At 47.9% G+C, this 11,658-nt stretch overlaps 1 protein-coding gene across 1 annotated transcript; it reads right to left on the reverse strand.

Annotated features, from left to right (window-relative positions):
• Positions 1-8,125: 8,125 nt before the first annotated feature.
• LOC120035975 (zinc finger protein 883-like) lies at positions 8,126-11,155 on the reverse strand. The gene is made up of 4 exons (XM_038982463.1): positions 11,005-11,155; positions 10,266-10,360; positions 9,575-9,833; positions 8,126-9,359 (listed from the first exon to the last, which is right to left on the reverse strand). Exons 1-4 carry the CDS (start codon positions 11,153-11,155, stop codon positions 8,266-8,268), a joined length of 1,599 nt encoding a protein of 532 aa, XP_038838391.1. The 3' UTR covers positions 8,126-8,265.
• Between the last annotated feature and the right edge of the window lie 503 nt (positions 11,156-11,658).

Consider the following 11,658-nt stretch of genomic DNA (forward strand, 5'->3'; position numbering starts at 1 on the left):
CTTTGGGAATCTCAGACGACATGAAAGAGAGGTTGAACAGGCTAGTAATAGGGGTTGCAACAATTTCGGCAGACAGTTTTAGAAAGAAAGGGTCCAGATTGTCTAGCCCGGCTGATTTGTAGGGGTCCAGATTTTGCAGCTCTTTCAGAACATCAGCTGACTGGATTTGGGAGAAGGAGAAATGGGGAAGGCTTGGGCGAGTTGCTGTGTGGGGTGCAGTGCTGTTGACCGGGGTAGGGGTGGCCAGGTGGAAAGCATGGCCAGCCGTAGAAAAATGCTTATTGAAATTCTCAATTATAGTGGATTTATCGGTGGTGACAGAGTTTCCTATCCTCAGTGCAGTGGGCAGCTGGGAGGAGGTGTTCTTATTCTCCAAGGACTTTACAGTGTCCCAGAACTTTTTTGAGTTTGTGTTGCAGGAAGCAAATTTCTGCTTGAAAAAGCTAGCCTTGGCTTTTCTAACTGCCTGTGTATATTGATTTCTAACTTCCCTGAAAAGTTGCATATCAGAGGGGCTGTTCGATGATAATACAGAACGCCATAGGATGTTTTGGTGTTGGTTAAGGGCAGTCAGGTCTGGAGAGAACCAAGGGCTATATCTGTTCCTGGTTCTACATTTCTTGAATGGGGCATGCTTATTTAAGATGGTGAGGAAGGCATTTTATTTAAATAACCAGGCATCCTCTACTGACGGGATGAGGTCAATATCCTTCCAGAATACCCGGGCCAGGTCGATTAGAAAGGCCTGGTCGCTGAAGTGTTTCAGGGAGCGTTTGACAGTGATGAGTGGAGGTCGTTTGACCGCTGACCCATTACGGATGCAGGCAATGAGGCAGTGATCGCTGAGATCTTGGTTGAAAACAGCAGAGGTGTATTTAGAGGGCAAGTTTGTTAGGATGATATCTATGATGGTGCCCGTGTTGACGGCTTTGGGGTAGTACCTGGTAGGTTCATTGATAATTTGTGTGAGATTGAGGGCATCAAGTTTAGATTGTAGGATGGCTGGGGTGTTAAGCATGTCCCAGTTTAGGTCACCTAGCAGCACGAGCTCTGAAGGTAGATGGGGGGCAATCAGTTCACATATGGTGTCCAGAGCACAGCTGGGGGAAGAGGGTGGTCTATAGCAGGCGGCAGCGGTGAGAGACTTGTTTTTAGAGAGGTGGATTTTTAAAAGTAGAATTTAAAATTGTTTGGGTACAGACCTGGATAGTAGGACAGAACTCTGCAGGAGATTGCAACACCGCCCACTTTGGTCGTTCTATCTTGTCTGAAAATGTTGTAGTTAGGGATGGAGATTTCAGAGTTTTTGGTGGTCTTCCTAAGCCAGGATTCAGACACGGCTAGGACATCCGGGTTGGCAGAGTGTGCTAAAGCAGTGAATAAAACAAACTTAGGGAGGAGGCTTCTAATGTTAACATGCATGAAACCAAGGCTATTACGGTTACAGAAGTCATCAAAAGAGAGCGCCTGGGGAATAGGAGTGGAGCTAGGCACTGCAGGGCCTGGATTCACCTCTACATCACCAGAGGAACAGAGGAGGAGTAGGATAAGGGTACGGCTAAAAGCTATGAGAATTGGTCGTCTAGGACTTCTGGAACAGAGAGTAAAAGGAGCAGGTTCTGGGGGCAATAAAATAGCTTCAAGGTATAATGTACAGACAAAGGTATGGTAGGATGTGAATACAGTGGAGGTAAACCTAGGCATTGAGTGATGATGAGAGAGATATTGTCTCCAGAAACATCATTGAAACCAGATGATGTCATCGCATGTGTGGGTGGTAGAACTGAAAGGTTGGATAAGGTATAATGAGCAGGGCTAGAGGCTCTACAGTGAAATAAGACAATAAACACTAACCAGAATAGCAATGGACAAGGCATATTGACATTAAGGAGAGGCATGCTTAGCCGAGTGATCATAAGGGTCCAGTGAGTAGTGAGGTTGGTTGGGGTCATGGCGATTCAGACAGCTAGCCGGGCCATGGGTAGCAAGCTGGCAGAGGATGGAGGTCTGTTTTTAGCCACCTCGTGCGATTCCGTCGGTAGATTAGTGGGGTTCCGTGTGGTAGAGGGGACCAATCCAATTGGCAAAATAGATAGTTTTAGTGACCTAAGAAAATTGTCCAATAGACCTATTCAGAAAGCAGCCGATAAGACAGCTAACGATTAGCGGGCCGCAGATGGGCGCTCAGGTTACGTCGCGACGGAGAGGCCAGTTGGATAACTCCCTCGGGCAGATAATGTTGGTAGTCCAGTCGTGAAGGCCCGGTGGGGCTCCGTTTCGGCAGTAAAACGGGTCCGGATATGTGATTGTAGCCCAGGAGTGGCTGATGGAACTCTTCAGCTGGCTAGCTCCGGAATAATTGATGTTTGTTCCAGGACCGACGTAAGCCAATAGTCACTCGGATAGCAGCTAGCTAGCTGCAAGATCCAGGTGTAAATGTCCAGAGCTTGCGGTAGAAATCCGGGGATATGGAGAGAAAAATAGGTCCGTATGCTCTGGTCTGAGTCGCGTTGTACAAAACTGGCGATAGCTTTTCGAGCTAAAGGATAGCTGATGACCGCCAACCGTGGTTAGCTGAATACTAACGTTAACCAGTGAGCTGGCTAGCTTCTGGCTAGCTTTTGTTGTGGATTTCAGATTTGAGGTGAATAATACTTCTTTTTTTTTAATTGGTGAGGCGGGTTTGCAGGAGAGTGTTTTGAAGTCGAGTTTTAGAAGAAAAATATATATATAAAAATGGTAATGGTTAAAAAAATGGTTAAATAGCTATTGGAATTTGAACATTTTGATTTGTCACTATGTTGACAGTCCCTAACTGCTGTTGGTGGATGTAAGGAAAACTACAGGCGAATATCCGTTGAATATCCAACCTGAAACGGTCTTTACCTCTGTCTTTTTCATTCACCTAAAACTTTCCAAATGCCAGTTGTTTTTTGGTTACAGCTCATGAAGTACGCTTTCATCACCTTCTCACCCCCGTGGTCAGGCTTCTCACCTACAGTACCTCTTCGTTATCATTCAGGGGACGCACTGCTGTAACTGACAAACTGCCTTTCTACTCTCCCGATGCCTTTCCTACTCTCCCGATGTCTTTCCAGAGAGCCGATGATGCTATAACTAGCACATTGGTTGTCTCTTCTCTCTTCAGTCGTGTGTTGCATTATGTTATGTGAATGATTGGCTGAGCCTTGGATACAGACAGTATTGCTCCAAACACGCATCACTCGTTCGCTTACAGCCATTAGTGATCCCCCGCTTACATCCAGTAGTGAACCCCCAGCTTACAGCCATTAGTGAACCCAAAGCTTACAGCCAGTAGTGATCACCCAGCTTACAGCCAGTAGTGATCCCCCAGTTTACAGCCAGTAGTGAGCCCCCAGCTTACAGCCAGTAGTGAGCCCCCAGCTTACAGCCAGTAGTGAGCCCCCAGCTTACAGCCAGTAGTGATCCCCCAAGCTTACATCCAGTAGTGATCCCCCAGCTTACAGCCAGTGGTGATCCAAAGCCCCCTGCTTACAGCCAGTGGTGATCCAAAGCCCCCTGCTTACAGCCAGTAGTGGTCCCCCAGCTTACAGCCAGTAGTGATCCCCCAGTTTACAGCCAGTAGTGATCCCCCAGTTTACAGCCAGTAGTGATCCCCCAGCTTACAGCCAGTAGTGATCCCCCAGCTTACAGCCAGTAGTGATCCCCCAGCTTACAGCCAGTAGTGATCCCCCAGCTTACAGCCAGTAGTGATCCCCCAGCTTACAGCCAGTAGTGGTCCAAAGCCCCCAGCTTACAGCCAGTAGTGATCCAAAGCCCCCAGCTTACAGCCAGTAGTGATCCAAAGCCCCCAGCTTACAGCCAGTAGTGATCCAAAGCCCCCAGCTTACAGCCAGTAGTGATCGGAAGCCCCCAGTTTACAGCCAGTAGTGGTCCCCCAGCTTACAGCCAGTAGTGATCCAAAGCCCCCAGCTTACAGCCAGTAGTGATCCAAAGCCCCCAGCTTACAGCCAGTAGTGATCCAAAGCCCCCAGCTTACAGCCAGTAGTGATCCAAAGCCCCCAGCTTACAGCCAGTAGTGATCCAAATCCCCCAGCTTACAGCCAGTAGTGATCCAAAGCCCCCAGCTTACAGCCAGTAGTGATCCAAAGCCCCCAGCTTACAGCCAGTAGTGATCGGAAGACCCCAGCTTACAGCCAAGTAGTGGTCCCCCAGCTTACAGCCAGTAGTGATCCAAAGCCCCCAGCTTACAGCCAGTAGTGGTCCCCCAGCGTACAGCCAGTAGTGATCCAAAGCCCCCAGCTTACAGCCAGTAGTGATCCAAAGCCCCCAGTTTACAGCCAGTAGTGATCCAAAGCCCCCAGCTTACAGCCAGTAGTGATCCCCCAGCTTACAGCCAGTAGTGGTCCCCCAGCTTACAGCCAGTAGTGATCCAAAGCCCCCAGCTTACAGCCAGTAGTGATCCAAAGCCCCCAGCTTACAGCCAGTAGTGATCCAAAGCCCCCAGCTTACAGCCAGTAGTGATCCAAAGCCCCCAGTTTACAGCCAGTAGTGATCCAAAGCCCCCAGCGTACAGCCAGTAGTGATCCAAAGCCCCCAGCTTACAGCCAGTAGTGATCCAAAGCCCCCAGCTTACAGCCAGTAGTGATCCAAATCCCCCAGCGTACAGCCAGTAGTGATCCAAAGCCCCCAGTTTACAGCCAGTAGTGATCCAAAGCCCCCAGCTTACAGCCAGTAGTGATCCAAAGCCCCCAGCGTACAGCCAGTAGTGATCCAAAGCCCCCAGCTTACAGCCAGTAGTGATCCAAAGCCCCCAGCTTACAGCCAGTAGTGATCCAAAGCCCCCAGCTTACAGCCAGTAGTGATCCAAAGCCCCCAGTTTACAGCCAGTAGTGATCCAAATCCCCCAGCGTACAGCCAGTAGTGATCCAAAGCCCCCAGCTTACAGCCAGTAGTGATCCAAAGCCCCCAGCATACAGCCAGTAGTGGTCCAAAGCCCCCAGCTTACAGCCAGTAGTGATCCAAATCCCCCAGCTTACAGCCAGTAGTGATCCAAAGCCCCCAGCGTACAGCCAGTAGTGATCCAAAGCCCCCAGCTTACAGCCAGTAGTGATCCAAAGCCCCCAGCTTACAGCCAGTAGTGATCGGAAGACCCCAGCTTACAGCCAGTAGTGGTCCCCCAGCTTACAGCCAGTAGTGATCCAAATCCCCCAGCGTACAGCCAGTAGTGATCCCCCAGCTTACAGCCAGTAGTGATCCAAAGCCCCCAGCGTACAGCCAGTAGTGATCCAAAGCCCCCAGCGTACAGCCAGTAGTGATCCAAAGCCCCCAGCTTACAGCCAGTAGTCATCCAAAGCCCCCAGCTTACAGCCAGTAGTGATCCAAAGCCCCCAGCTTACAGCCAGTAGTGATCCAAAGCCCCCAGTTTACAGCCAGTAGTGATCCAAATCCCCCAGCTTACAGCCAGTAGTGATCCAAAGCCCCCAGCTTACAGCCAGTAGTGGTCTAAAGCCCCCAGCTTACAGCCAGTAGTGATCCAAAGCCCCCAGCTTACAGCCAGTAGTGATCCAAAGCCCCCAGCGTACAGCCAGTAGTGATCCAAAGCCCCCAGCTTACAGCCAGTAGTGATCTAAAGCCCCCAGCTTACAGCCAGTAGTGATCGGAAGACCCCAGCTTACAGCCAGTAGTGGTCCCCCAGCTTACAGCCAGTAGTGATCCAAAGCCCCCAGCTTACAGCCAGTAGTGGTCCCCCAGCGTACAGCCAGTAGTGATCCAAAGCCCCCAGCTTACAGCCAGTAGTGATCCAAAGCCCCCAGCTTACAGCCAGTAGTGGTCCCCCAGCGTACAGCCAGTAGTGATCCAAAGCCCCCAGCTTACAGCCAGTAGTGATCCAAAGCCCCCAGCTTACAGCCAGTAGTGATCCAAAGCCCCCAGCTTACAGCCAGTAGTGATCCAAAGCCCCCAGCTTACAGCCAGTAGTGATCCAAATCCCCCAGCGTACAGCCAGTAGTGATCCCCCAGCTTACAGCCAGTAGTGATCCAAATCCCCCAGCGTACAGCCAGTAGTGATCCAAAGCCCCCAGCGTACAGCCAGTAGTGATCCAAAGCCCCCAGCTTACAGCCAGTAGTGATCCAAAGCCCCCAGCTTACAGCCAGTAGTGATCGGAAGACCCCAGCTTACAGCCAGTAGTGGTCCCCCAGCTTACAGCCAGTAGTGATCCAAATCCCCCAGCGTACAGCCAGTAGTGATCCCCCAGCTTACAGCCAGTAGTGATCCAAAGCCCCCAGCGTACAGCCAGTAGTGATCCAAAGCCCCCAGCGTACAGCCAGTAGTGATCCAAAGCCCCCAGCTTACAGCCAGTAGTCATCCAAAGCCCCCAGCTTACAGCCAGTAGTGATCCAAAGCCCCCAGCTTACAGCCAGTAGTGATCCAAAGCCCCCAGTTTACAGCCAGTAGTGATCCAAATCCCCCAGCTTACAGCCAGTAGTGATCCAAAGCCCCCAGCTTACAGCCAGTAGTGGTCTAAAGCCCCCAGCTTACAGCCAGTAGTGATCCAAAGCCCCCAGCTTACAGCCAGTAGTGATCCAAAGCCCCCAGCGTACAGCCAGTAGTGATCCAAAGCCCCCAGCTTACAGCCAGTAGTGATCTAAAGCCCCCAGCTTACAGCCAGTAGTGATCGGAAGACCCCAGCTTACAGCCAGTAGTGGTCCCCCAGCTTACAGCCAGTAGTGATCCAAAGCCCCCAGCTTACAGCCAGTAGTGGTCCCCCAGCGTACAGCCAGTAGTGATCCAAAGCCCCCAGCTTACAGCCAGTAGTGATCCAAAGCCCCCAGCTTACAGCCAGTAGTGGTCCAAAGCCCCCAGCGTACAGCCAGTAGTGATCCAAAGCCCCCAGCTTACAGCCAGTAGTGATCCAAAGCCCCCAGCTTACAGCCAGTAGTGATCCAAAGCCCCCAGCTTACAGCCAGTAGTGATCCAAAGCCCCCAGCTTACAGCCAGTAGTGATCCAAATCCCCCAGCGTACAGCCAGTAGTGATCCCCCAGCTTACAGCCAGTAGTGATCCAAATCCCCCAGCGTACAGCCAGTAGTGATCCAAAGCCCCCAGCCAGTAGTGATCCAAAGCCCCCACCAGCCCCAAACCTTTGTCATCGGATCTACATGAATCACGTTGGTCACCTATTTTGGATTCAAAAACTGCGAAACCTGTAGAACACAGCCAGTTACATTTGAGTGTTGCATTTTGATTCAAGTGGGTCGCCAGCGCGATAAGTGTAACAACACTTTTTTGTTAATTACTCCTATCGACATCACGTTGAAATCAAACTAACACTATTCAAAGGCCAGACGGACTATGAGAATAATTTTTTATTTCACTGGTTAGAAGAGAATTTGCTGAAGACAAGTCACCTACATTTTTGAAACATGGGATGGAGATTCTGGAAGGCTGCTGAAACAGGGAAGGAAAACCAAATCAGTTGCTTTTTGTTATTTAACTTGTTTAATTCTACATAGGATCAGTATAGAAAGTAGTCCCATAGTGACTGTGCAGCAGCCCGTTCATTAGACTTCCCCAATAGGAGATATAACACTTTAGTTAAACACATGATGCTTTGTGTCGCTGTAATCTTACTTCAGGAAACAACTTGCTGCATTTCGTCTTGTTCTCTGAAGAACAGGTCAAGTCAATCAATCAAATGTATTTATAAAGTCCTTCATACATCAGCTGATGTCTCAAAGTGCTGTACAGAAACCCAGCCTAAAAGCCAAACAGTAAGCAATGAAGATGTAGAATCACAGTGGCTAGGAAAAACTCCCTAGAAAAGGCCAGAACCTAGGAAGAAACCTAGAGAGGAACCAGGCTATGAGGGATGGCCAGCCCTCTTCTGGCTGTGCCGGGTGGAGATTATAACAGAACATGGCCAAGATGTTCAACTGTTCATAGATGACCAGCAGGGTCAAAGTGAAGAAAAAGGAATGCCAAAGTTCATAACTATTTATAAAGGATCTTTGTATTTAATTTTATTAAAAGTAAAATAAAGTGGTATGTATTCACATATGGATTCAATTTGAATTAAATAGAATTAAAAACATGAACTCTTACTATAACAATGATAAAATATTCTACATGATTTAATTGACAATGAGCCCATGAAATAAGATACAAATAAGCTAAGTTCATACAACATAGATCACAGCTGTATGGTTTCTCTCCAGAGTGAACACGTCTGTGCTTAGTCAGGTTTGTTGACTGAGTAAAGTTCATACAACATAGATCACAGCTTTAGGGTTTCTCTACAGAGTGAACACGTCTGTGCTTAGTCAGGTTTGTTGACTGAGTGAAGCTCTTCCCACACTGGTCACAGCTGTATGGTTTCTCTCCGGTGTGTACTCTAATGTGTATTTTCAAATCACCTGGATGAGCGTATCTCTTCCCACATTGATCACAGCTGTAAGGCTTCTCACCTGTGTGTCTGCGCATGTGTACTTTCAGGGTGCTTCGTCGAGAAAAACTCATTCCACAGACATAGCAGGGGAAAGGTTTCTCTCCTGTGTGTGTACGCATGTGTTCATTCAGGGCCGTGGCATCTTTGCAGCTCTTCCCACATTGAGCACAGCTGTAAGGTTTCTCTCCAGTGTGTAGACGCTTGTGAATAGTCAGGGCTCCCAAACGAGCAAAGCTCTCCCCACACTGATCACAGCTGTAAGGTTTCTCTCCAGTGTGTACACGCTTGTGTTTAGTCAGGGAATCCGAACAAGCAAAGCTCTTCCCACACAGACCACACCTGTAAAACTTCTCTCCTGTGTGTACACGCTGGTGTTTAGTCAGGGAACCTGAACAAGCAAAGATCTTCCCACACAGACCACACCCGTAAGGGTTCTCTTCTGTGTGTGATCGCTCGTGCTCTTTCAACTTTGCTGGTGTATAGAAGCTCTTCCCACAGTCTGAGCAGAGGTAGGGCTTCTCTCCTGTGTGTGTTAGCTTGTGTGCAGCCAAGCAGTTAGGCCGAGTGAAGCCCTTTCCACATTTATCACAGCTATGAGGCTTCTCTCCAGTGTGTGTTAGCTTGTGTTCGGTCAGGTAATCAGTTCGAGCAAAACTCTTCCCACATTGATTACAGCGATAAGGTTTCTCTCCTGTGTGTGTTCGCTTGTGTATAATCCATTGTCCTGATGTACAGAAACTCTTCCCACATTGATCACAGCCATATGGTTTCTCTCCTGTGTGTATTCTCTGGTGTCTCTTTAGGTCTCCTAAATGTGGGAAACTTTTCTCACATACATCACAGCTATAAGGTCGCTGGATCACTTTCAACCCTGGAGCCTTCCCAGATGATAAGACCCTCCCACTGAGTGAGCGACCGTTAGGGTTGTCCCCTGTGAAACAAAGACATGAAGTTAAGGTTCCTCACATGTACCAAAGTATGTTACAATGAACTAGTGTTGAAGTATCTTCCCCATCCAACACAGATGAGCTGCTATACAACACTGAATAGTTACGTTTAGCAAATATGGCTCAATTAATAAATATTTACCAATCAATGAACTGTTACAGAAGCAGATTGTAGACTAATACACACCATTCTTCTTACCTGCATCATCATCAGACTGGCTGGGCCTCACGGGTACCACAGTAGATTCTTCCTGTATCTTTCCTGTGTGGGTTCCCTCTCCACCTGCCCGACTTCTCCCGCCGCCGGCCTCGTTTTTCTCTCTGACTGTGTGGGTTTTCTGATGACTCGCCAGGTTTCCTGACCGAGTGAAGTTCTTCCCACACTGGTCACAGCTGTATGGTTTCTCGCTGGTGTGAATGCGTCTGTGTTTGGTCAGGTCCGTTGACCGAGTGAAGCTCTTCCCACATTGATCACAGATGTAAGGCCTCTCTCCTGTGTGTCTGCGCATGTGTACATTCAGGTTGCTTTGTCGAGAAAAACGAATTCCACAAACATCGCAGCTAAAAGGTTTCTCTCCTGTGTGTGTACGCATGTGTTCATTCAGGGCTGTGGCATCTTTGCAGCTCCTCCCACATTGATCACAGCTGTAAGGTTTCTCTCCAGTGTGTAGACACTTGTGAATAATCAGGGCTCCTGAACTAGAAAAGCTTTTCCCACACTGATCACAGCTGTAAGGTTTCTCTCCAGTGTGTAGACGCTTGTGAATAGTCAGGGCTCCTGAACTAGAAAAGATTTTCCCACAATGATCACAACTGTAAGGTTTCTCTCCTGTGTGTACTGTTTGGTGTCTTCGTAGGTTTCCTGATTGAGTGAAACTCTTCTCACATACATCACAGCTGTAAGGTCGCTGGATCCCTTTCAACCCTGGAGACTTCACCGATGATAAGACCCTCCCACTGAGCGAGCGACCGTTAGGGTTGTCCCCTGTGAAACAAAGACATGAAGTTAAGGTTCCTCATATGCACCAAAGTATTTCACAATGAACTAGTGTTGAAGTATCTTCCCCATCCAACACAGATGAGCTGCTATACAACACTGAATAGTTACGTTCAGGAAATATGGCTCAATTAATAAATATTTACCAATCAATGAACTGTTACAGAAGCAGATTGTAGCCAAAAAGAATGTTGCTTCTTGACCCACCAATACAGATGTATTGAGTCACAACCAACCAATAAGGGTTGAGCAGTGAAAACATATACACACACATTGCCATGGAACTGAAAGAACATGTTGCAGTTTAAGATCATTTGCTACAATTCTACCCATTGTGACATGGCTAATGCTGTATTCTTATGCTCAAACATTAGAACCCTATCAAACGGCCTGATTGTCTGGGAGATTTTTCTCTTTCAAAGTTCTTCATAGATTACAGCCTATTATTCAAAAGTATATATATATGTGTCTCCATTCTTTTTTTCTACATATTTTATTTGGTTTCAGTCATTTACACTGACAGCGCTCTTACATCCCAGAATTCTATTTATAAAATGTATTTTTATTTTTTATCATTGCTATTTTCATCCTGTGACCCACACGGGCCCCTGCCGCAACCCCATTCTTCTTACCCGTTTCGTCATCATCCGACTGGCTGGGACTCATGGGTGCCACACTAGATTCTTCCTGTATCTTTCTGATGTCATCTTTCAGTCGGAGTAACCAAGACATTCCCTGCTCCTCCGATTTGACCGAATCTGCATTTTCCCACATTTCCTCCATGATTTTACGTCGCAACGAGCGATGGTGCTTTCCTTTAACTTGGGAGCCATCAATTCCACAGCGTTCACACAGGTAAAGTAAATGATCCTCCGTTAGAGGGTGTAAACTCTGTTTGATTTCTTCCAACAATGTTTCTTTCTCTCCACTCATGTTGTCCTGCTGGTGGGAACAATGACAATGCAGTCAATGGCAAGACAGCAGAAAGTCCATACACTTTAGATGACCTGTAGTAGAAGAAGACAGCAGGAAGTCCATACACTTTAGATGACCTGTAGTAGAAGAAGACAGCAGGAAGTCCATACACTTTAGATGACCTGTAGTAGAAGAAGACAGCAGGAAGTCCATACACTTTAGATGACCTGTAGTAGAAGAAGACAGCAGGAAGTCCATACACTTTAGATGACCTGTAGTAGAAGAAGACAGCAGGAAGTCCATACACTTTAGATGACCTGTAGTAGAAGAAGACAGCAGGAAGTCCATACACGTTAGATGACCTGTAGTAG

This window comes from Salvelinus namaycush, unplaced genomic scaffold (assembly GCF_016432855.1).
Source record: "Salvelinus namaycush isolate Seneca unplaced genomic scaffold, SaNama_1.0 Scaffold117, whole genome shotgun sequence".
In the NCBI taxonomy this organism is placed as follows: Eukaryota; Metazoa; Chordata; class Actinopteri; order Salmoniformes; family Salmonidae; genus Salvelinus; species Salvelinus namaycush.